Source organism: Drosophila montana, unplaced genomic scaffold (genome assembly GCF_035044405.1).
Source record: "Drosophila montana isolate Dmon_TW-CO22-7 unplaced genomic scaffold, ASM3504440v1 contig_753_1, whole genome shotgun sequence".
In the NCBI taxonomy this organism is placed as follows: Eukaryota; Metazoa; Arthropoda; class Insecta; order Diptera; family Drosophilidae; genus Drosophila; species Drosophila montana.
In genome coordinates this window covers 27657-55357 of record NW_026999053.1, presented here as the reverse complement: position 1 = coordinate 55357, position 27701 = coordinate 27657, and the positions used below count along the sequence as shown (strand labels likewise).

Sequence of the window (27701 nt, the reverse complement as noted above, 5' to 3'; positions counted from 1 at the left end):
GTGTTGTCGGCAACTAACATTGCAATAATTTCTCTATACATGTACACACATACATTCATGATTCGTTATTAAATTCTATTACCAGCATTGCAATTGCTATTGTATTGTTTTCTGTGCTGTGTGTATGTGCTGCTATTTCAATAGGTGGTTTTTTTACGTCAAAAATGAATTGTTAGTATGGCTGTCGACTAGAGTAGGTAGCTAGCAGCACCTAATGTTCCGGGTTCAGCTCTTATTGAGGGGAATATTTTTTTTATAGTCGCTAAAGTAATCGACCTTTTAGCAGTAGGGGTTCAGGGTGTCCCCTAGTCGAGAAAATCCCAAATAGTGCCTCTTACTTGGTTGCTTATCATTTCTTAACGAAACTTGGTATTTATATGCTTAACTACACCAAATCTTATCTAGATCGACTACTATATAATATAGCTCTTTTGTAGGAATCTGTCAAAAATAAGTTTTTGTATGGCAAATTATTTCACCAAAATCTGCATTTACGAGCTTTAGTATTTTCATTATATGCAAGCCGAAGGGCAAGTGCCTACAAGAATAAAAAAAAAAAAGATAGTCGTACTTACTTAATATAATAATTACCCAAAACTGTAAGTTTATAGGCTGCTAAAAATGGTTTTACTTTTTTTTATATATATTTCGTAACGTATTAATTTATACATAGATTCCCAATTAAAAAAAAAATTCGTATTCGCATGTTGTGCTTCTTACAGTGTTGCAAGCCGTTAGCTGGGAGGAGTGGTGGACCTACGATGGCATATCAGGTAAGTTATCAGATAAAGTTTAAAATATGTATTAACAAAGTATTAATTATTTCCTAGGGTCTTTAGCTCTTTTTATTTCCGAAATTTACTTTAATAATCGTTCGATATTTATTGACTTGAGCAAAGCAAGGAAAATTAATATGAATTTCCTTACAAGATTTTATTATTCCAATTTTTGAGTCTCTAGGTCCTATGGTCTCTGAAATCAACGCGATCAAACAAACAGACTAATGGATAGATAGACAGAAATGGCATAACCGACTTGGTTGTTGATGATCGCAAGAATAAATATACTTTATACTTAGATAGCTCTGTTTTCGTGCTTAAGATTACCATTGCACTGCCACGACTGAGTGTCGTATAACATCGCACTTATATGTAAATGTCGCCTCATATTCTTTGTTGCCTTTGGTATTCAGCATTGGCAACAATGTTTGCGTGAAATAACGTAGCATACTAAGACGCGCTGGCACCTGTCGCAGCAGTCGGTCTCGAATTGCCAGTTGTTCTTGTAAAACTTTACCGGCGACTAGAACTGCACACGTGAGTTGTACAGTCAAGCATAAAAGCCAGGGAGGCAGACTCTTCTAGCTGGGACGGTTTCGAAAATGGAGACGAAGTCAGTTTGCAGCTGTCTAATAGAAAGCAGACGAAGTGCGCCATCAGATGCTGTATATAAATAACTTTACTTGTTCCTTGATCCACTGTTGAACTCTACATCTTGATAAGCGGGCGCTGTAATCAAATTCACTCCCGACACGCTTCACACTCGGACCCTACCCGGCACTTGCTTAAAGTTTGGAACAATTTTCAATGTGCCTCAAATCAACCGAATAATGTGAATGCCGCCTGGGAGATTATAGTTATGCGCAATCCTGTGTGACAATGAAGTCAGAGCAAAGGGCAGATAAACGTACCTCACAGTTAAGGCTACGTTTTCGAATCTAGTTAACTAGCTAACGTGCCTATTGCTGTTTGAGAGCAACAATCACATTGGGCGGTACTGCACAATATTAATTATAGTTTCTTAATCTAGTCTCTAAGTTTTAAAGCTTTCGTCTCAAAACTTTGCAGGCAGTACAGATATCGGTTTCGGCCGAATCATATAGCTGCCATATCAGTCGAAAAGCATATTCGTGTATTGAAGCTCGGCAATTATTGTTTTTGCTATGCTTTTTATGGAGATCGCACTACTAATGAGATTTTGTATGGCAAAATAATCTGTTTTTCAAGATATTTTCAACCAACTTTGTAATCGGCATCACGATTCTAAGGCAAATGTCTAAATGGGTAATAAACCTTTCGCGTGCCGAAGATATCCTTACTTCTTATAGGGTATATTGTATTTGTGCAAATGTTTGTAACAAGCAGAAGTAAGCATCTACCACCCCAAAAAGTATAGAGTAGCAGTTATGAGTTAAGTCATTGACTACTTAGTTGAGAGAGCGGTTATGAGTCTCTTGGCTAAAGTTTACTTAGTTTGTTAATTGATTGCCTGCAACTCGAACAAAGAGGCTTTTGGGTGTGTTATGACCGCCCAATATGAAAGACCGGGATAAAATCTCATTGTACATGACAGTTTTAATGTTTGCAATTTCGGATTGGTAATAAATATATTGTGTGGATGTTGATAGTGTAGAGGATGAGTAGAGAATATTTTATTTTTTAAAATTTTGTTTGACCCCGAAGACAGGTACTTATACCATGTACCATTTGAAAATGTATAAAAAAAAGGTATATTGTTTTTTTTTTGCCAATGTATGCAACAGGCAGAAGAATGCATGTCAAGCTGCATAAAGTGTAAGTATTTTTGAAAAAGATAATACAACTTATTTAATTTAGCCATGTCAGTCAATACGAATGCATCGACCTCGGAAACTTCAAAAGTAAAAGGATTAACATTTTGAATGTAGGTTTTTCAAAACATCATGCAGCGCAACTTCAGCGTAAGATTCGGCAGTTTCGAAATATCGAAAATCGATTTTTATAGCCTTTCTCCACTGGGCTTAAAAATGTCACATTTTCAAGTTTTACATATTGGTGTTCCACCGGTTTTCGGTAACATGTGAGTGGCAAAAGTACTGTTTCTTTAAATAAACAGCTGATCGAGTTGCTTTAATTGACATAAGCGACGCACAGATTTCCTTCCAAAAGTCAAATAATACGGCCCCGAAGTAGGAGCTCTGTTTAATTGACTCTTTGCGAGATTTGGCCAACATTAAATGTTAAAAACGGTGGGATTATTAAAATTTAAAATTATAATTTAAAGTTACCGCTTGCCTTCGTTGCAATATCAGCTGGTTTATGTTTACATTTTTCACAACATCGATAGAAATCTCGATTAATCATCGCAAAATACACGAAAAGTTCGGGGCGAATTTACACATTTTTAAAAAATGTGACATTTTTAAAAATGTGTGAAATGTGTTTTCTTATGGGGAAACGTACAGGCCGCATTTTACACATCTTGCAAAAATGTGACATTTTCAGAAATGTGTTCAGTGGGCAGAGGCTATTAGACGTGATTTTAACTCAAAACTATAAAAGCTAGATGCATCAAATTAGGTATGTAGGTTCCCGTATAGTATACACAGGTAAGAAATACTTTACTTTTTGGATACATCCCACATTCCTCTCTAAAACTGAGATGAAAAAGAAATTTTTAAAGCTAGAGCCCCTATATTTGATATTTAAGTTTATTTGAATACAACAATTATGCACCTTAAATTTTTATTAAATATTTTGTAATTTGAAGATTTCAAACCGTGGTGCCAAAAATACAACTTTTATATTGACTGAGGGGGGTATATGGGATTTTTTAGTCAAGCATTCTCGTCTTAAGCGTTCTTACCTTGTTTTTTATGCCCTGAGCCCATTAAAAATGGGTATGTATATACATATATATATATATATATATATATATATATTTAATCAGCATCGAGTCGATCTAGTTATGACCGTCTGTGTGTCGGCATGTATTAATGCGTCGATCTCAGAACCTATTAAAGCTAGAGACTTGACATTTTGAGCGGAGGTCCTCCCAATGCCAGCATAGTGCGAGTTAGTATCCGATAATCGGACAATACTTTTAAAAATAATAGGAATGCAAATATACTACACTTACCGCATATTTTGAGTCGCAGAGTCTTCTATTCTTTTTTATTTGTTTTCTTATAGAGCTATATAAGACAGGTGTCACTTGGTTCTTCATGTTGCTATATGTGTACCATTGTCATCAAAGCTCTCGATAAGGTGAAAAGGCCCTGAGTATCAAAATAGGCAAACCTTGTATAAGCTGGCAGCAGTATCCCTGATGCTGTAACACGTATTGTTAACTAATTGCAGCTAAATCTGTGCGAAGAAAAAACACGAATTTCTTAGGCATGAATATATTTGCATAAGTATTTCATACATAGAAAAATGGTGTTTCTGCAAAGCCGAGTTTGCCAATGGCACTATTGGGACGGTTTGGCACTTGCAGTGGTGTTGCAATTGGCCGCTGGTATGCTAAGGAAATTGGAAATGCAAACTACTATAGCTTTTTGCTTGGACGCGCTTAGAGCGCAATTAATGGAAAAAATATATATCCGTCTGATTTAATAGTAAACATAAAGATGATTTGCACGATTGACCAAATGTCAAAAGCATGTTAAAGCGAACGAGTGGCATACCTTAAGGCGTCCTCATCCACTAATGTTTTTAATGGTAGCTAAAATCACTTGGCAATTGCCTCATTGATTTAATATAGCCCTAATTTAATGGACCTAGACTGCAGTTTACTCTAGATCCCGTTTAGCGATGAGGTCAACAATCACTAAAAGAGTATACGTGGCATATCTATGATTGATGCTTTTGATTGAGGCTGCTGATATAACCACTAGAACGTGTTGATTTCCCTATGCCTTCGATTGAGATGCGATGCGCGAAGCTCAACCATCAGGTCGTTGCTCGTCCAAGCTACACATGTGCAATATAAGTAAAACCAGACATGCAGTTATGTTGCCGATGCATCATAACATTTGCTATGCAACGTGAGAGGATGATGAGATTCAAAATAGAAGGGTTGGTGTACATTTGTTAGGTGGAATTATTAAAAACCTCATAAAAAGTGAGTACCTCATTAGAAGATACCCTGTACCCGAGTTTACACAACAATCATTCGTCCAACTTTGTATATTACATGTTCAAAAGCGCACACGCCCCATGCAAAACATCTCCACTCCATTAGGAACATTTTGTATATATATGAATATACTAACTGCTGTTTCCTGGCCTTTCCCAGTCCACGTTTTTTGCTTCATATAGTTAACAAAGATATTTGAAAATGAGTTTAAAGCCGGTCAGATGGTAAACGAAAACCTTTCACGCAACTCTTTTCCGCCATTAAGCTCAGTTGCGGGTAAAATTTCCTAAATCGTTAAGATATGCGTTCGTTAAGTTCCTTTAAAAGGTCTTTGAAAATAAGTTTGAAGCCGATTGGACGAAACATAATACCTTGCATTTATAACCTTCGAGTATCAGTTTCCCCAAAAGGGATGGCATTTCCGAAAAGTGTGAAACACAGCACAAATAAAGATCTTTACAAAAATGTTTGCATTAGAAACATATCTTTAGCACGCTGAAGATTTAATACCTTTGTAGACATTTAGCTTTTGCTTCGCATTTAAGTGAGAAGAGTAGTGAAGCCTGAAGTTGCTGAGTTTGATAGAAAAAAATTAGAAAACAAAATGTTCCCATACAAAATCTAATTAATCGTCCGATTCTTATAAAGCTATATGATATGGTGGGCCGCTGTTCATAAATTTGACTCATATGTAACGACAATGCTCAAATATCTTGACAAAAATAAAGTTGTTCATTCGTAAACTTGATACTCGGCCGATCGTTCGTTATTAGCTATATGATATACAATCCAACTTTAATGAGCTATTGTTAATATTTGAAGATCATGATGTAATCTCTTTTTTGTAAAGAGCTAGAATTACCAAAATTTGACAAGTAGCTTCTAGAATGCAGATCTTGTATCTTTCAATTTTTTACACCCGCCATCACCACATACCTATAAATCAAATAAATAAATCAATTGGAACCACGCACCAATTTAAGCCACAATTTTAATGCATTGTCTCTTTGAGAATATCCGAATGGTTTATGTCACGATAAAAACTACAGCAGAAAATTTCCTTATTAAGAAACACAGTGTTGAAGGCTACACATTTCCGGCAGAGGCTAATTGAAGGGACTGATTGACAGACAGACGGATTGTTGCTTCACTTCAAGGTGTATTCGACCCTATATTAGTAACTAGTTTTGCGATTTGTACGTTTAAGTTTGGCATCCAGAGCTTTGAGCGTAGTTGTCATGTTGATGCATTGTTTACTGACTTTTCTAAAACCATCGATAAACTCTGCCATTTCGTTCTTGTTAAGAAATTGTCTAGGCTGGGTTTTCATTCGTTTCTATTAAACTGGTTAAGTTCCTATCTGTTTGATCGTTATTATCGCTTACGCATTAATAATTTTTTGCCAGATTCCTATACAGTCATTTCAGAGAAGCAAATTTAATCCACAATAAAATCTACTGTCGAAAATTGCATCAATAACAGTTACAAAACTCAGAAGTTATTAAATAAAACAATTTGTGAATACATCTACACACATAACATACATACATACACTCATGCACGGATTTAAAAAAAAAACTCTTAAAGTAGCGTTGTAATTGCGATTTTGTTGTATTCTGCCCTGTGTCAAAAATAATATAAACAATAAGATGAGTAACGCCATACAATAAATGCCAATTTCACTAATTATACAACATTTAGATGAGACAGCTTAAATAAAAATTGGTTGTCACTCATTATCTGTGAATCAGGTCCTCCGTCAACTCCGTTTTTGTTTGCGTCATTAACTCGATCACTTGCGCAGAGACCAAGAAAGCTAGAGAGCCATAAGCTTTGCTCATTGAGTAATAAATATAATAGTGCGCATGAAACCCTATTTTTTTCGTTCTCTATCTTGATCGCTGAGTTGTTTATACAGAGACGGAAAAAATCAAGAATTTCGTACTTGAATCAAGTAAACCCGGTCATAAAAGTACGGTAAGACCAGTAATGAGTCAAGTAGGAAATTCTTAATTCAAGTATTAATTTTTAAGTACGAAAATACTTAAATCAAGCTTTGTTTGTTACGTTTTTAAGCCTTTGAACGCTGAATTCAAGAACGGAATAGTATTGAATAAAGTTTTAATGATTCTTAATATAAGACCAATATGTCCTTAATACAACCCCAGTTTGAGCTTGAAATAAGTTTATATAAATCTTGATTCAAGGGCTAACAAACATAAATCATACTAAATTTATGACCTAAAATACTTGAATTAATCATATTTTGGTCTTTAATTAATACCAATTTAGTCTTTAAACAAGATTTTCTGATCATATTTCAAGTATACCTTAACCTTGGTAGCAGATTAATTTATTCTTGAAACAAGCCCAAATCAGTCTGGAACCAAGAACTCCCATAATTAAATTAAAACCAAAATATACTTAATTTTTATACCCTGAACACATTAAAAATTGGTAATCAGGGTATATTGTATTTGTGCAAATGTATGTATGTAACAGGCAGAAGGAAGCATCTCCGACCCCATAAAGTATATATATTCTTGATCAGCATCAATCTGTCTGTTTGTCCGTCCGTCTGTTCGTATGTATGAACGCAAGGATATCAAGGATGCTTGTTATTTTTATTTATTACTAGCGGGTATAACCCGGCCTTGCCCGTGGCACGTATCTTATAAAATCAATGTTTTCAAAAAGCTTTGAAACTGATCGGACGGGATTCCCATAAACTTTAAATTCACAAAAAAAACTTTGAAATGCATTTTCCACCGAAGGAGTTTAGATTTTGCGAAAATGTGAAACACGTCTCAAATGATTTTTCTTATAGATCTTTGGAAATAAATTTGAGCACAATACGTCATCCACCAAATCTTCGACCCCCATTTGCACCAAGGAGGGATGGATTTTTCAAAAAGTGTGAAACACCCCTCAAATGAATTTGAACATAGATCTTTGAAAATGAGTTTGGGGCCGATCGGATGGTAAACAAAAAACTTTTATACAACCGTTTTCCGCCAATTTACCACTGTCGCGGGTGGAATTTCCCAAATCGCTGAAATACGTATTTATTAAGTTCTTATGTAGAGTTTTGAAAATAAGTTTGAAGCAAATCGGACACAACTTAAAACTTCGCCCAAAAAATCTTTAAATCGCATTCCCCCCGAAGATGCGAAAAGTGAAAAACACGTCTCAAATGAATTTTCATATAGATACTTGGAAATAAATTTGAGGGCGAAACGTCACCCACCAAATTGTTGACCCCCATTTCCACCAAGGAGGGATGCATTTTCCAAAAAGTGCGAAACACCCCTCAAATGAATTTGAACAAAGACCTTTGAAAATAAATTTGAGGCAGATCGGATGGTAAACAAAAAAGTTACATACAAACGTTTTTCGCGATTTTTCCACACTTGCGGGTGGAATTTCCCGAAACCCCGTCTTAACGTGCACCTACATCACATAAGGTAACTACAGTGAAAATTTCAGCTTCCTAGCTCTTACGGTTTGGGCTGTGCGTTGATCACCAATCAGTCAGTCAGTCAGTCAGTCAGGACAAACAGTTTTATATATAGAGATTAGTTGTTCACAAGTTATACCTCAATATCAAAAATTCTGAAAAAAAGATAACGTACGATTTCTTTAAATTTACGTTGAAATAGTGAAAATAGATTTCTTACCTTGTTTAAGACCATTCGTCCATGATAATTAACTTCTTGCGTTGAGTCTAGCCATTTGAAACATTTGATGGCATGGAGCTTATTGTTTCATCATCTATTCCAAACTATAATAAATGTAACAAGTAAAACGTTCTAGTCGGGAGCTCCCGACTAGGGGATACCCTGAACCCTCTTACTCTAATCCCAAATTCAGCCCGCACTACGCGCTTGACTGCTTAGGTAGTAATAAAGATAAAATAAATTGAAAACAAAAAGTTCCTTTGGCAGGGTGCGAACTCGCAACTGACCACATTGCTTGCTGCCGCTTCTTCTCAACAGCCACACCAATAATTTAGTTTAATTGAGAAAACAAACGAATTCAAACAGCAGCACAGAAAACAATTCAATCGCAATTGCAATGCTGTTGATAGAATTCAAAGCCGACGCGCATGAATGTGTGTGTGTACATTTGTACAGAAATTCTTGGAATTTGCACTTGCTGCCCCAAACTCCAGGCCAGCAATAACATGCTTTATTTAATAACTTCTATGTTTCTTAACCGATCTTGATGACATTTTGTACATCTTATTGTACTAAAGAATATTCGCTTATTAGTAAAATGTCAATTCCATTTAAATTATGGCTAATATATATGGGTAGCATAAATTGGTTTATTTACTTGATTTATAGCTATGTGGTTGTAGCGGGGAGGTGGGGATAGCTATAAAATGAAAGATACACGATATATATATACTATTTTCGAAGCTACATGTCTAGTTTGGTGACTATAGCTCTTATAATATACAAAAAAAAATAAGAGGTTCTAGTGGGGAGCTCCCGACTAGGGGATACCCTGAACCCTCTTTTTCCAACAGGCAATTGGTATAAAATGAAAGATACTTGATATATATATACTATTCTTGAAGCTACATGTCAAGTTTGGTGACTCTAGCTCATATTATTTGACGAAATTGCTCAGAAAACAGGATTTCGATATCGCTTTTTATCGATTACTTGGAAACGGGGCAAGTTATCGAATATCGGAAACAAACTCGACCTGCGCGGGGACTAGGAGGACCTACAGCTAAAATTGCAAGTCTCTAGCTCTTATAGAGCTCTGGTCATTTTTTGTAGGCTCCATTGCATGGTCATATTTAAAATGTTGAATCAAAAATTCTTCATTGTTCAGGTTTTTTTTTACATTTGAAACATAACATATTGTTCCTTGAATTTTTTTTTTTATATTTGATTTATCATAAAGGTAATTAAAGCTGTCAAATTAGAAGATTTTGTGTAATAGACAGTATCAATTTCAAAGAAAAATTTTTTAATAAAAAGCCTTGGAAATTGTGACGCCCTTGCATACTTCAAATTAAGAGAAATAAATATTTAGGAACGATCAGTCGAAATTTAAGTTCTTATATTAACAATTTATTTGCTTCTCAAGATATCTTTACCAATTCCGGAATCTTCTATTTAAATCTGACAATCTTATCAAAATCGCACTACTTTAATACATAGCTCTATAAAAAGAATCGGTCAAATGGTGGGTTTTTGGATGTGAAAATATTTAGTTTTCAAAGATATATTCATTAAACTCGTCATTTACAATCTTCACTATTCTTACATATCTGCACACAATGAAATATCATTGTAAATTGTATTATTTACACTTAGATTTAAAAATTTTTGCCTATGGTTTTCGGACAAGAGGTGTTTTATTAAACCTAAATAGTGCCATATTAAAATTTAATATTAATATTTAATATGAACATATTTAAATTAATGTGTATCATATTTAATTTTATCTTTCCAAATATTAATATTGAAGTGGAAAAATATTAAACATGAATACAGTTCATATTAAATTCAAATTTAATTTAAATAAAAAAGTTTCATAGTTAAATGTAAATGCATTATATTTTATTAAAATTTGTACGCATGATGATTGATAATCTTCATTTAAAATTAAATATTATAATTATTGCCTTACATATTAATAAATAAAATAATTGCTAATAGTTTTATATGTTACTAGCGGGTATAACCCGGCCTTGCCCGTGGCACGTATGTTATAAAATTAATGTTTTCTAAAAGCTTTGAAAATGATTTTGAAACTGATCGGACGGGAATCAAACAAACTTAAAATTCACAAAAAAAAACTTTGAAATGCATTTTCCACCGAAGGGGGTTAGGTTTTTTCGAAAAATGTGAAACACGTCTCAAATGATGTTTCTTATAGATCTTTGGAAATAAATTTGAACACAAAACGTCATCCACCAAATCTTCGACCCCCATTTGCACCAAGGAGGGATGGATTTTTCAAAAAGAGTGAAGCACCCCTCAAATGAATTTGAACATAGATCTTTAAAAATGAATTTGGGGCCGATCGGTTGGTAAAAAAAAAACTTTCATACAACCGTTTTCCGCCAATTTACTACTGTTGCGGGTGGAATTTCCCAATTCGCTGATATACGTATTCATTAAGTTCTTATGGAGAGCTTTGAAAATAAGCTCGAAGCAAATCGGACACAACTTAAAACTTCGCACAAAAAATCTTTGAGTCGCATTCCACCCGAGAAAGTTTGGATTCTGCGAAAAGTGTGAAACACGTCTCAAATGATTTTTCTTATAGATCTTTGGAAATGAATTTGAGCGCGAAACGTCACCCACCAAATCTTTGACCTCCATTTCCACCAAGGAGGAACGGATTTTTCGAAAAGTGTGAAACACCCCTCAAATAAATTTGAACAAAGATCTTTGAAAATAAGTTTGAGGCCGATCGGATGGTAAACAAAAAACTTTCATACAACCGTTTTCCGCCAATTTACCACTGTTGCGGGTGGAATTTCCCAAATCGCTGAAATACGTGTTCATTAAGTTCTATGGAGAGCTTTGAAAATAAGTTTGAAGCAAATCGGACACAACTTAGAACTTCGCCCAAAAAATCTTTAAATCGCATTCCCCCCGAAGAAGTTTGAATTTTGCGAAAAGTGTGAAACACGTATTAACTGATTTTTTTTATAGATCTCTGGAAATGAATTTGAGCGCGAAACGTCACCCACCAAATCTTTGACCTCCATTTCCACCAAGGAGGAACGTATTTTTCGAAAAGTGTGAAACACCCCTTAAATGAATTTGAACAAAGATCTTTGAAAATAAGTTTGGGGCCGATCGGATGGTAAACAGAAAACTTTCATACAACCGTTTTCCGCCAATTTACCACTGTTGCGGGTGGAATTTCCCAAATCGCTGAAATACGTATTTATTAAGTTCTTATGTAGAGCTTTGAAAATAAGTTTGAAGCAAATCGGACACAACTTAAAACTTCGCCCAAAAAATCTTTAAATCGCATTCCCCCCGAAGAAGTTTGAATTCTGCGAAAAGTGTGAAACACGTCTCAAATGATTTTTCTTATAGATCTCTGGAAATGAATTTGACCGCGAAACGTCACCCACCAAATCTTTGACCTCCATTTCCACCAAGGAGGAACGTATTTTTCGAAAAGTGTGAAACACCCCTCAAATGAATTTGAGCAAAGATCTTTGAAAATAAGTTTGAGGCCAATCCGATGGTAAACAAAAAAGTTACATACAAACGTTTTTCGCGATTTTGCCACACTTGCGGGTGGAATTTCCCGAAACCCCGTCTTAACGTGCACCTACATCACATAAGGTAGCTACAGTGAAAATTTCAGCTTCCTAGCTCTTACGGTTTGGGCTGTGCGATGATCACCAATCAGTCAGTCAGTCAGTCAGTCAGTCAGTCAGTCAGTCAGTCAGTCAGTCAGGACAAACAGTTTTATATATAGAGATTAAATAATTATATTATGAGTTTGATTTATCCTGTGTTTGCCATTTTTCTGTTACATATACTTCGAAACTTAAACATTTTACATTTTCTAACAGTAAGATCTTAACAACACACATTTTCTGTGCGACCCACCGAATGTGTTCTGTTAAGATCTTACTGTTAGACCTAACAGCGGCATTGCTCAAGCAAAAGCACGAACAGAGTACACAAGCGCAACAAAATAAAGTGTTCGATGGAGAGCGAAACCGAATCTGTTTCGTTTTTTTCGGTTTATTTGAGAGCACACGAATGTTAGCACACCAATAAATTCAAAATAGTGGTCACCGTTGCTGCCTATATGCACAGCTGCATTGACTAATAAAGAGACAGAGCTGAAGGCTCACTCCGAGCTTTTTTTACTGTTTTAAAAATCCCGAGAGGTAGATCGGGTTGGTCCGCAAACGCAAAATCCAACTCAAAAATAAAGCTCATTTACTATAGAAAGCAACAACAAATCACTCGCAAAACAACAACAGTGCGAACGAAAACCCATTTGTTTTTTTCGTCGTCCGTCTTGATCTTCAAAAGTTTCTGCGCGATGATGAGGACATAGGAAACTCAGTGCAAAGAAAAGGGACAAATAATGCCATTGTGTTTGTTGCTGGTTTCTCTGTCGTTCCAACAAGGCGGCGCGTAGAAACAACAACAACACGATTTGGTTTCTAATGTTGTTGCTGCAGAGCCGAGTCTTGGCGCAAGTAGGTAGGAATTTAAATGCCAGCAGGCCATGCCATCCAAATCGAAGGGTTACGCACACGGCGCGTCAACATCATATACTGTTACGTCACGTTTTAAAGAATTTTATTTCTTGCGATGCTTAGAATATATTTCTATCTTTATTACGGACATTAAAGTAATATATTAATAGGGTCTTCTATAAAAATGCATGTATTTAATAATGTATTACTTTATTGTACGCAACGGTCGCATACAAAAAGCCCTAGCATGTGACGTCACATGCGCAACAGAATGTTGCAATCTTCTCAAATTCATATACTTCCCTTGGCTTGGAAAACACATACATACATGCATATTTTTTGCCAATGTGTGTGAGATGAGACACACATGCCTTCAACTATTTGGCGCGTCGAGGCATTGATACCCTTATTTATAGAAATGGTATAGAATGTGTAAGGAAAACAATTATTATTGATTGCACTAATAGTTGCACACTAAATACGGTATTATATATTTCTCAGAGATTAGATAAAAATGTTTATATGAGAAGGTTAGTGGTATTTAGTTACAGAACTTATGAATAGTTAAAATACCCTGTTTTGAGAAAGGGTGCCTTGCTGATCGAAAAGTGAAAAATTATAAAATCTGCCGGGCTGCTTGCAAGTTGAAAGCGAGTGGAGAAAAAGAAGACATAACTTTGCGAATTAAAGGCATAGCAGTGCTTAGAAACAACAACAATGAGTTAGAAGAGTGTAGAAGCTTAGATCATAGGCTGTAGCTTCAAACCAAAAAGGGATAGCAGAGACAGAATTTGTGGTGTGCTTTTTTCATTGTCGAGTCGTTCGTTTTGATTATGGTTGTTGTTGGTTCATATGGGAAATGTTCTGAAGTTGTCTTTGATTTTTGGGCAACGGCAGAAGTAGCTATAGACAGCTGAGTGTTGTGCTTGCAATTTGTCATTGAGTTATACTCAATTGTGTTTGCAACCTCGCTATCGCTCCTGAAGTGTTTCGAAAAAGAGCTTTTGATCCAAAAGCCCCCTCTGTCTCTTTATTACTCAATGGCACAGCTGCATATGTCAATCAACGGCCTGTTTGAAGGCCAATAGCATCGCTTAGGGCACTGGATTCGCTCCCCTCCTATTCTCTCACAGAGCGAATCGGGCAGGCAAACGCCAACGTTCTCTCACATTTCATAATTATATTATGAGTTTGATTTATCCTGTGTTTGCCATTTTTCTGTTACATATACTTCGAAACTTAAACATTTTACATTTTCTTTGGTATGTGTCTTTGGTCCTTGGACTTTGATAGAATTTGAATGTAATCTGTACACATGTTTTTTAAATGTCGAAAAATTAATAAATAATTGATTGCAGCTATTAATTATACATTGTACCTGATCATTTTTTGTAGGCTCCATTGCATGGTCATATTTAAAATGTTGAATCAAAAATTCTTCATTGTTCAGGTTTTTTTTACATTTGAAACATAACATATTGTTCCTTGAAATTTTTTTTTATATATAATTTTTTATAAAGGTAATTAAAGCTGTCAAATTAAAAGATTTTGTGTAATAGACAGCATCAATTTCAAAGAAAATTTTTTTAATAAGATGCCTTGGAAATTGTGACGCTCTTGCATACTTCAAATTAAGAGAAATAAATATTTTAAAGCTTCTATTCAAACACTGAATAAATGAATCTAATTATTACATTATTTTTATCAAAGTATACAAAATTTGATTTTAAACCATAGGTATATGAGCCTTCAACTAATATTAAAGGTTGAAGTGTACTAGCATTACAATAGTTTTAATCAATTAATTGATTCACTTTATGATAATAATTGCTTATCGCTATTAACCGCAGAATAAAACTTTCCTGCGCGTCTGAAAATTTTGTTTTTCCCTTTTTTTTCCCTTAATACCAGCTGTTTGGTTATAAGGCAAGTTATAATATAATCCGACGATTCTATAGCCAAAGAACAGATAACTAACTGATAAAAGAAAATATTTATTTTTCATGAGTATATATTTACCCGACGTTAGGTATGACTTCTTTTATATCATCCACTGAAATGAATTTTAAGGAATGATATGTCACATCATGAGCTAAAACAAGTAAGAGGTTCTAGTCGGGAGCCCCCGACTAGGGGATACCCTGAACCCTCTTCTTCCAACACCAAATGCAGCTCGCGGTACGCGCTCGTTTGATTTAGTAGTAATAAAGATAAATTAAAAAAAAAGTTTCCTTGGTAAGGTTTGAGCTCGCAACTGACCGCATTACTTGCTGCCGCCTCTACGCAACAACCACAACAGCAAAAATAAAAAAAAAAATAGTTTCCTCGGCAAGGTTCGAACTCGTAACTGACCGCGCTACTTTCCGCCGCCCTCTACTCAATAGCCAAAACAATAATTAAGTTTGAATGAGAAAAAGCGAACTAAAATAGCAGCACAGAAAACAATACAATCTCTGTTGCATTGATGTCGATAGAATTCAAAGCAGACGCGCATGAATGTGTGTGTGTACATGTATACAGAAATTCTTGGAATTTGCGCTTACTGCTGCACGTGTTTGCAGGCCAGAACACATTTTCTTTCGTGTTTCTTAACCGATCTTGATGAAATTTTCAGTAGTAGATCTTATTGTACTATAACATATTCGTGTATTCTCAAAATGACAATTGCATTTATATTGTGGCTTAATTAGATAGGCAATACAAGTTGGTTTACTTACATGATTTATGGCTTTTTGGTGGTAGCGGGGAGGTGGCGATAGCTATAAAATGAAAGATACTTGGTATATATATACTATTCTAGAAGCTACATGTCAAATTTGGTGACTCTAGCTCTTTTTATTTACCAAAACCGCTTAAAAACAGGATTTCGATATCGATTTTTATCGATTACTTGGAATCGGGGCAAGTTATCGAATATCGGAAACAAACTCGATCTGCGCGGGGACTAGGAGGACCTACAGCTAAAATTTCTCCAGCTCTTTTGGGTTCTGAGATCCTTGCGTTCATACATACGGACAGACGGACGGACATTTGGGGTTGGAATAAGAGGGTTCAGGGTATCCCCTAGTCGGGAGCTCCCGACTGGATCCTCTTACTTGTTCCTCCTAAGTAGCTTATCTACATTTGACGGGTTAATTGGCCTCAACCTGTTAACACATGTACAGGCAGCACTCGACTTAAAGAATGGCAAAATCAATCTCAGCACTGGTTCAGAACAAATCTTGTACTATGAGTGCAAAGATGTTAATTTCACGAAATTAAAAGACTTTGAGGTACCCGCCAATGTCAAGGTCAATTTAAAAAAGTTCTAATTGCCAAGGCCAAGGTTTTTGCGAACCCAAACGAGTCGCTGCCTTACAAAACGGCAGTTATTGCCACGATTAGAACTACAAATGAGTCATATTTATACAAAGTTGTACCCATATCCTATGGGTGTAGCAGACTTCGTTGGCACAACTCCTTAAAGACGGCATCATCAGAAAGTCAAGGTCACCTCATAACAACCCTTTGTGGGTTGTAGATAGAAAAGGCGTGGACGAGCTTGGGGAATAAAAGAAAAGGTTAGTTGTGGACTTCACAAAACTCAACGAACAGAAGACAGCTGACAAGTACCCCGAAAAGGTAAAAGCCATACAAGAGTATGCTGAGCATAAAAATGTGTTCGCGGTAAGGTCCTTTTTGGGACTCGGCATTTATTACAGATGCTTTGTAAAAGACTTTGCATCCATAGTGAGGCCGTTGTCCAATATTTTGAAAGGAGAAAATGGCTCCGTCAGCAAACACCGATCGAGAAAAATTCCGATTGAACTGCGCAAAGGCACTCATTTGAGAAGTTAAGAAACATTTTGGCGTCGGAAGACGTCATGTTACTTTACCCTGAATTTGAGGCGCCATTTGATTTATCAACAGACGCGTCAAGTCATGCCATAGGGGCAGTTCTCTCTCAAAACGGTCGCCCGATAACAATGATCTTGAGGACTCTTAAAGATAGGGAAGTCAACTACGCGACAAACGAGCGAGAATTACTTGCGATTGTCTGGGCCTTGGGAAAACTTCGCCACCACCTGTACGGAGCAAAAGGCATAAATATATTTACCGACCACCAACCACTTGCATATGCGGTTTCGGAAAGAAACCCAAATGCCAAGATTAAGCGTTGAAAGGCGTTCATTAACAAGCACGATGCTAACGTCTTTTACAAGCCTGGCAAAGAGAACCACGTCGCTGACGCACTATCACGACAAGATTTAAATGCTCTAGAAAGTCAGTCCGCAAAATCTAACGTGGTGACAGTACACAGCGTCGCTGTCATATACGATAGCGTTCACTGACAAACCCTTGAACTGTTTTAGGATCCAAATCACTACTGCAGAGGCAAAATTTCCGTTAACACAGAGATTAGTGATTTTTAAGACCAACAAACAGGCGTTACTTAAAGGAAGTAGTAAACCCAGATGTTGTAAATGCCTTACACTGCAGTTTACATGTACTGGCACAAATCCAGAATGAGTTGGTGATAGCATTCCCAGCCACCAAGTTCAGGCATTGTAAGAATCTCTTTTTCAAGAAAACATATAACAAATTATGAGCGAATATTATTTTCCAAACATGACCAGACTAGCAAACGAGGTGGCCCTGTGCAAAAGCCAAATATGACAGGCAAGCAGCCCTTAGGTGAAACGCCATTTCCCTCATTCACGGACGAGCTTTTGCATATCGACATATATTCGACAAACAAGAAGTTTTTCCTCACCTCCTTAGACAAGTTCCCTAAATTGGCCGTTGAACAACCAATAGCATCGCGAACAATTGAGGATGTAAAAGTTGCACTCATACAACTAATGAACATCTTCCCACACGCTAGATCCGTGTACTGCGACAATGAACCAGCACTGAACTCGGAAACTATTCGAACGTTACTGTCAAACCATTTCGACGTTTCTATAAGTAACGCACCCCCCTTGCACAGCACGACCAACGAGCAAGTAGAGCGCTTCCACTCTACGCTGAGCGATTTAGCAAGAGACCTCAGGATCCACAACGGGAGTGCCAACACGGTAGAACTTATTCTAAGGGCCACCGTGCCATACAACGGCACTATACATTCCGTTACAAATAAAAAACCCATTGACATAGTTCATTCTACCACTGCCGAATTACAAAAGGCGGTAAGAAACAGGTTGCAAAAGGCACAGTTAATCCAGCGTAGTCGGGTTAACGAGAATAGACAGGAAAGGACCTTCGATGTAGGAGAAAGGTCGAAGCGGACCTGGGGACATCGGACCTAAATAAGGGGAGGTTAGTCCATATGGACAATATTAAATAAGCACCGCACGCACGTTTTTACCCCAACTTCGTTTAAATTTTAGGATAACACTTCTACTACTGCTATGTGTAGCTTTGGCTCACGCTCGGGTCTCGGACTATTCACATTCTGAATATATTCCAATTGTGGATGGAGAGGTGGTTATTTGGAGGCAGTACGGGTCTATGTTTACAGAGACTAGTAAGATGATCACATTATTTCCCCGATTACACATGCAGAAATTTTTAGATACAGACACAGAACACATAAAGACACTTTCGTCCGCTTTAAGAGCCCACCACAGGAATGCAAGAAGTTTAGATTTCATTGGCACGGCGTTATAAGTTGTGGCAGGGACACCAGATGCGAGGGACTTAGACCAGATTATATCCATAGAGAGCCGGTTAATAGACTCTAACAATAGGCAAATTGTCATTAATTTAGAAACACAAAATCAAATAAATAATATAATAACGTTAACGAACTTTTAAGATATACCAAAAAAGAGGTAATAGACTCAGGTCACCTCTTCGAACTGTTATTAACAAGAAATAGAATTCTGATCACTGAAATAAATAATTTACTCCTAACCATTGCGCTTGCTAAATAAAACACTATAAATCCGGTCATTCTGAATCATAGCGATACTAAAGAAATCTTTTTCGATCAACCCATAGAAGTATCTGTATCTATCTCATTTTAGAAGTATAAAAATCAAAATCCTACAATCCGAAGATGTAATACATTTTATAATAAGTAACCCTAAGATTAGATCTGCCTGTAACAAGGTTACCATATTCCCGGTGGCACACCACAGCAGAATTGTGCAGCTCCCTAACCACGACACCGAATGCGACACCAAGGTTATAGCGGTCACCAACTGTGCGTTATCGACCACGACAACCTTTTGTGAACTAGCGGAGAACAGCACATGCGCCCAACAACTTCACTCGGGAGAGGTGGCCCACTGCAGAACGCAGCCTAGCCATCTAAGCCCCGCCATGCTGGAGACATTGATCACCTTCGTCATCGTATGCGTTCTCACCTTTCTCAGACGACGTCAGAGAAAGATCAGAGAAACGCAAGAGCTACCCGAGGTGATTGCGGGCATTGCCATAGCCGAGGACGGCAATGTCTTGAGAGGGGGAGCAGTTAACCAGTAACCAAGGGCACCCGCCGTTGTGTGTTTGCGTTGCTACATATTTGCAACGTAAGCATATCCACTGATCACGCGGCTCACATCCGTAGTGCTTTCATTGTTACATGGTTGTAGCCTTGCATGAACAGTGCTCTGTGGCCACAGTTCTGGCTAGCGTAACAAGATGCCTTGCACATGCCGGAAGGTCACCACTTTTGGGCAACCACGGCGACAGCAGTCCAGCAGCTCCGACCGTAGTTCAGCCAGCCGCGCTGCCAGCTGCTCTGCCACAACTTTTACGGTTTACGATAAGATTTTAATTTGATTTTGAAGAGAGCATAACGTGCCTCGTAATAAAAGAACAATTATAATTCTCATCGCTTCATTGCAAAGTCTCCGACTGGCTCAAGGCAAACCGCATGGACATCGTTTTGTCCTCGACACACGCCAACTGGATAATTTATACATAAATATGTACTTATTGTCCGCTATATATCGAAAACGGACTAACTTCTTTTTAGGACTGATTGTTGGTTGAATGTTCATAAATATATATGTATGTACATAAACACATTCATTGTTGTATAAAGTTATAACACATATATGTACATTCCTGCAATATTTAAGCACCGCGCCAACAAACTTATAAAATCATCGCACTGATAAAATTCATTTGAACACGTTTAATAAAATGTTTTGAGTCGCAACGTCAACTTTCAGCTGCGCTTCAACTTCGAATAATTCATCGCCACGGCGTCGCATCGATTTTAGACACAAGGAATAAGCAGAACCGATTACCGTTCGGAAAACGACAAGCGCGTGTATACGCATATGCAAGAAGTAGATCACTTTTAACAAGTGAGAGGTTCTAGTCAGGAGCTCCCTACTAGGGGATACCCTGAACCCTTTTATTCCAATACCAAATGCAGATAGCGCTACGCGCTCGCTTGCTGAAGTAGTTATATAAATACTTTTAAAAAAAAAGTTCCCTTGGCAGGGCTCGAACCCGCTACTAACCGCTCAACTTGCCGCCGTCTCTACTCAACAGCACTCTAGCCAAAAAAAAAAAAAAATTTCTCGGTAGGGTTCGAACTCGCAACAGACCACACAACTTGCCGCCACCTCTATACAACAGCCACACAAATCATTAAGTTTTAATGAGAAAAACACGAATTAAAATTGCAGCACAGAAAACAATACAATCGCAATTGTAATGCTGTTGTCAAATCGTAGAATACGATTAAGTGACGATAAGGTCCAAATGCTGCTTTTCCAAATGCCAACGAAAACCTTTTTTAACTTTATATATAATAATAATATTTTAATAGACACTTTTTGGTGTTCGAAGTGAATGGACGTGCTCGCGGAATAAAATTCAAAATCAAAATCGAGTGCACGCCCAAACGGCCAAACGCGGCTTTTGCAATCCCGCACAAAGATTGCAACGCATCAAATACTTGATGACAAAGCAATTTGTTTTAAGTGATGTAAAACCAAAACGAAAAATAAGGTGGTCAAAAAAATTGAGGAATTCGTCAGCGCCGCCGTGGTAACATGCACTCAGTCAGTGGCAATGCAAATAGAGTCACCAAACCAGTAACTGCTGAGAACAGCAACATACTCACAATGAGTAAAAAGGGGTAGTCTCGAACTAAAGAGGTAGGCCAACTAAATGCTGAAGCCGCTACGCCGCCGAGCACCTCAATGCTTAACAGCCGCTTAACAACAGCTGCCAACAAATTCTCCGCGCTGATGTCTGGAAAAAGTACTTCAGTTTCACCTTCCTACCCTTTAATGGAATCCGAGGACCCCGGCAGCAGCCCACATGCTGGTGCTAGTGCAAATAGAGACCCCGCTGACGCCCTAGTGCGTGTAATAGATATCGTCAAATCCAATTCGCACGCCGCAGCCACGGCTCGAATGATCCAATCACAGGCGAGAAATAAAAATGATAAGCGCAAAGTCTTAGACAGCAGGTCCCCACCTGCCGCGCGGCGAAAACAGAACAAGACTGACACCAGTCTAGTTGGCACGCATGCTTCCAATAGATATGCACTCTTGGCCCCACCCGATAACGTCGAAGACATGGATACTGACGAATCTGAGGCCGAGCAGATAAACCCAGTCCAAGAAGAGAACTTGCCTGCCTCAGCGACTCATCAGGTTGGGGGCGGCACACAGCCAAACGCTGACGCCCATGCCAGCACCAGCTCCCCCGTGCCCGAAAAAAGGGCCAACAACAATGCCCCCACTGGAGGAAAGAAGCCACCCCCCATCGTTCTAAATCAGGTCAGCGATATCAACGTCGTGTGGCTCCTACTATCCGAAGTAGCGGATAACTTGACCATCAAATCCAACCTAGGTAGGACTATGCGACTCCTAGCCAATGATGTGCCCACATACAGGCCCATCATACAGATACTGGATGAACACAAAATTGAGTTCTACTCATACCAGCTGCAGGAGGAGAAGCCCTACCGCATAGTAATCAAAGGCCTCCACCACTCCACACTCAACCGAGAACTCATCGACGTCCTGCGGACCCAGGGCCATGCCGTTCTCCACGTGCACAATCCGAGCAGCAAAGCTACCAAGGAGCCCATGAACATCCACTTCATCAACTTGCAGCCGGCGGCCAACAACAAGGAGGCTCTTACCATCAGGAAGCTGTGCAAGCAGGTGGTCAAGGTTGAGACTCCTCGAAGAAGCCAGGATGTGGTGCAATGCCATAGATGCCAGGAGTACGGGCACACGGCCACATACTGTAGAAAACAACACATGCGTTAAATGCGGGCTCAATCATCGCTCTGCTGATTGCACACGACCCGACTCAGTTCCGGCAACATGCGTCCACTGCGGTGGTAACCAGCCTGCCAACTATAAGGGCTTCGAGTGGTTCACCGAATATACAAAGCGTGCGGGAGCCCCAAAGCCCGCAAAAATGAAAAATCTCCCACCGACACAAGCTAACCGAAGCCGCAGCAACAAAGTTCATGGGCCTACACCTGTTGACTTCCCCTGCACAGCACCCACTGAACAAGTAAAAGGGCTTTCATACGCCGCTGCCGCCAGAAGAGGACTACTTGCATTCAGCCCAGAGAACAACGACCCGAGCTCTTGTCAGCGAGAAGGACCAGCGCAAGCTTGGCTACATAGACTGCTGAAAGAACAGCAACAGCCTCTCCTGCTGCGCAACAACAGCAGCAGCAGACATCTGGAAACGGGGAAGGACTTTCCACCGCCATCAAGGACATGAGCCGAGCTATCGAGAGGATGGCAGAAATGCCACAGCAGGTTTTGGGTATGCAACAGCAAATCCTTACCCTTTTAACCTCGTTGCTATCAAAATGAACACACCACTGAAAGTGCTAATCTGGAATGCCAAGGGCATTTCGGGAAAAGTACTAGAGCTGGAGGCCCTAGTACAAAAACACGCTATCGGAATAATTCTGCTGTCAAAAAAACAAGCTGACACCTTCGCCAGCCACCTAAAGGAACGGTTTCCAACATTCAACTCGGCCTCTCCAGAAGAGCTTGATGAAAATACCCGAGCGTCGGAGACTCCGATCCAGATGTCACCACTTATCGATCCCATCCGCGTGGAAGAGGTAATCAACGCCATCAAAGTTCTTCCTAGAACTAAAGCTCCGGGCCACACCGCCCTGAAGGCCCTGCCAATGCGCGCGCTCCTTTTTATAACGTTGATTTTCAACGCCATTTTAAGGACGCAACACTTTCCTGCCCAGTGGAAGTTACCGAGGATCCATATGATCCATAAGTCGGGCAAGCCGGAATATGACCCTAAGTCATATCGGCCGATCAGTCTCCTGTCTTCCTTGTCGAAGGTCTCGGAAAGACTGATTGTCGCCCGACTTACAAGACTTATGGATCATATGGCCATCCTTCCAGAGCACCAATTCGGGTTCAGGGAAGGGCGAGCACGACACAGGAGACGCCCCAGAGTCCACCGACTACCCAAGTGACTATGCAGCCTTATTCAAAAAAGCCGCTTTTGACGTTGGTCCACGATAAAGCCTGAGGAGTCAAACAGGCTTGGCGAAACATTACCTAAGCCAACTGTGTTGTAATAAAAATGTATGCTATTTTTGATCCAATACAATAAACAAACAAAAAAAAAAAAAAAAAAATATTTTAATCTAATATAAAAAAAATTGTTATAGAGCATAACATTATTAAATTTTATTTGGTTTTTTTATATATATATATTTTTTTTAATAAAAACCGGCGCGCCTAAAAGTCGAGTAACACTCGCTGTTATTTGTCACTGGTACTTTTTTGTAACTGTCACAGTTGTCACTGTGACACAGAAATAACACTATCGATCATCCCTAACTCATGTACATACCTGCATGTAAGCACCGCACTAACAAAATGATATGATGATGGCACTGTTTAAATTTATTTTACAATGCACAATGATTAAGAAGAACCGATTACGGGGGAAAAACGGCAAGCGTGTGTATACGCGTTTGCAAGAAGTAGATCACTACTACAAAGTAGTTTAGTTTTGAAATTATGGATGTAAAAATAAAAAGTGTCCCGCATTTTAGCGATAAAACTATTTATATGTATGAGAATTATTACCTTAACGATTTATGGAGATTTCTTTTTAAGTAAATGCATTTTGCATAAATCAATTATTCTGATTCGTGTATTTGGGTCCATAAACAAATATTCATGTATATTTTTATACCCTTGCAGAGGGTATTATAATTTTGTCGTGAAATGTTTAACGCATAGAAGGAGACATCTCCGACCCCATAAAGTATGGGGTCCATGTCCGTCTGTCTGTTTCTATGCGAACTAGTCTCTCAGTTTTAAAGCTATCTTTATGAAACTTTGCACAAGTGCCTCTTTCTGTTGCACGCAATTCATATGTCAAACCAGCTGGATCGGACCACTATATCATATAGCTGCCATAGGAATGATCGGTCGAAAAGTAGGTTCTTGTATGAAAAACATTTTTGTTTATAAATATATCTTGATCAAACTCGGCATTTATTAGTTGTACTATGCTCCACATATATATGCAAAATCCTATTAAGATCGGACCACTATATCATATAGCTGCCATAGGTTCGATCGGTCGAAATTAAGTTATTGTATGGAAAAATTTTTGTTTTTCAAGACATCTTAACCATACTCGGCTAATTAGCTGTCATGAATTATTTTCCCTGTGCTTCTTAGATAGGTGCAAAGCACTATGAGAATTATGAAAAGGTTGGGTCTGCAAGGGTATTAAATGTTCGGCGTGCCGAAGATAGCCCTTCCTTCTCGTTTAATATGTCTTTGCACATTAAACATAACATTCCGATACATATTTAATATGAAATAGTAATTACAAACAGCACATAGTTACAAACCCTATTAAAAATGTTAAATGCCCCATACCCTTTAAATTAAATGATATTAGAAAGTAGGACAATAACTGAATAAATATTACCAATAGGAATATATTTACTGGTTTTTGTTAAATTATATATTTTAACATGCAAATACATCATTTATGACTTTTCTAATAAGATGCTTACAAGCAATAGCGCGATGCAAAAAGCTTAGAACACTGCTTTTTTAATGCTTATTGAAAAGTTATGTTCAGTTCACTGTGCCATGTGCAGTCTACATCTCTTTCGTGCTTCACTTTTGGCTATTTTCTGAGAAACGCGGCGTGCTTGTAGCAAATAAGGAGATAGAATGATAATGTCATTTGCAATAGCGCAAAAGGCATTTCGTCTCACGTCTTCAGTATGTAGTCAAATACATATGTATGTACATCTATATATATAAAACTGTTTGTCCTGACCGACTGACTGACTGATTGGTGATCAACGCACAGTCAAAACTGTAACAGCTAGGAAGCTGAAATTTGCACTATAGTTACTTTATGTGTTGTAGGTGCACGTTAAGAGTTAATAGCGAAAAACGTTTGTATGCAACATTTTTGTTTACCATCCGATCGGCCTTAGACTCATTTTCAAAGATCTTTGTTAAAATTCATTTGACGGTTGTTTCAGACTTTTCCAAAAATGTATTCCTCCTTGCTGGAAATGGGGGTCAAAAATTTGGTGGGTTACGTTGCGCGCTCAAATTCATTTCTAATGATCTATGTGAAAAATCATTTAAGACGTGTTTTTCACATTTCACAGAATCCAAACTTCTTCGGTAGAAATGCGATTCAAAGATTTTGTCGGCGAGGTTGTAAGCCGTGTCCGATTTGCTTCAAAATTATTTTCAAAGCTCTACATAAGAACCTAATGTTTACGTGTTTCAGTGATTTGGGAAATTCTCCCCGCAGCAGTAGTAAATTGGCGGAAAACGGATGCTTTAAAGTTTTTTGTTTACCATCCGATCGGCTACAAAACATTTGCAAAGATCTTTGTGTTAATTCATTTCAGGGGTGTGTTGGCACCGAGACTCGTGCCGGGGCGCGTATTTGGCAGGGATTTCTAGCGTCGAAAGAAACAACTATTTCTTTTGGTTCATAGTACGCCGTATGATTCGATTCAATTCGATTCGTATGATGCGATACGATGTGATATGATTCGATACGACACGATACGATACGCTAAAATCTTTATTATCTGTTCATTGTTTAACAACCTATATTTTACATTATTATGAGACTTACATTCGTGCTCCGCACACGCTTCTGTTCTCTTTCACTTCTGCTAAGCTGCAAGCACAAAACGAAAATAAACCTCGTCGAAAAGGCAGATTGTGCAGCTGCGTGCGATGGACTTTGTATGTACAAACTATTTCTAACGGTGCGGTTCCAGTGTATGAAGCGAGCGCTGCTTACAAAATGCGAGACCCAGTAGGACTTAGTGACAACAGCTAATTTCACTTCGCCTCGTAACATTCCCTACCCCGTAATTCACGAACGTCCGTGCAGTGTGTTACCAACTTTAATGTCAAGCTTAGCTAGCTTGACGGCGGGGCGAGTAATAATTCCATCGGCGGTTCGCTCCACGGCGCTTCGGACCTGGCTATCCTTTGAACGGTGCAGGTCTACGACCACTCCTCTTGTCCAACAATTCCGCTTGGCACCGTCGTCCACTATTATGACGATGTCATCGACTGATATTGATTCGAGCGGCGGTTGAAACCATCTCTTCCAAAATTGGTCAGCCAATTGACTGGCGAGTCTGAAGCCTCGTGCCAAGCTAGCTCCGTCTTGCTCCCGTAAGCCTCTCTCACGCAATCCGCTTGAATGACCTATAAGAAAATGATTTGGAGTCAGGGCTTCGGACTCAGATGACTCCATGGGAACATAAGTGAGCGGCCTTGAGTTGAGCACACTTTCTACGTCAGCCAATGCTGCTAGTAGCCCAGAGTGCGGCAGAATCTCTGACAGTATTGACTTTGTAGAGCGCACGATTCGTTCCCACGATCCTCCCATGTGGGGTGATTCTGGCGGGATATAGGTGAACTCGAGTTCTGGGTACTGTCGCTCGATCAGCGCCGGTGATATAGGTTCAATTTCATCTTTTAACATTCTGCTAGCGCCTCTGAAATTTGTGCCATTGTCCGACAGCATGCGGCGGGAGCAGCCGCGTCTGGTCACGAATGACTTCAGAACGCATAAGTATGAGTCAGTTGAGAGCGACGTAGCTATATCTAGGTGAACGGCGCGCACCGTGAGGCATGTAAATAGCACGCCCCAGCGCTTCTCGCGACGCCGTCCAACGACAATGTCGTAGGGACCAAAGTAATCCACTCCAGTATATGAGAACGGTGGAGTATAGGGCGACAATCGCTCGATTGGCAGGTCGCCCATATCTGGTGGCTTTGGGCGGGCGCGTCGTATGCGGCACGCTGGCAAGTATTGGAGCAGCAGATACGTCAATCGATGTCGTCTTGGCAGAATTATCGGACGTTTTACGCAGACTTCAACTCCTATATTGTCCATCCCTCCCTTAATACGTAGAATGCCCGAGTCATCTGTATAAGGGGAGCACTTAAACAGCAGGCTTTTGCGATCGGTTAAGCGGCGCCCCGGCTTTGAGCAGGTAATCTCACTATTAAACTCCTCTTTTTGGCATATCCGGATAAAAATCACATCCATTTCTTTGCTTCGTTTTAGGAGCAGTGTCTTCTGCAGATCCAGTCCCCCGTCCAATCTGACCTTTTTAGTA

At 38.8% G+C, this 27701-nt stretch overlaps 1 protein-coding gene across 1 annotated transcript in view; it reads left to right on the top strand.

The window, feature by feature from the left end:
* The window catches only part of LOC135439652 (carbonic anhydrase-related protein 10-like), a gene marked incomplete at its 3' end in the record, with an annotated part of 122499 nt that overhangs the window by 80706 nt on the left and 14092 nt on the right, over positions 1 to 27701 (top strand). The window contains exon 2 of the mRNA XM_064698400.1: positions 723 to 773. Within this exon, the coding sequence (XP_064554470.1) occupies positions 723 to 773 (51 nt within the window). The remainder of the gene's footprint in view (positions 1 to 722; positions 774 to 27701) is intronic.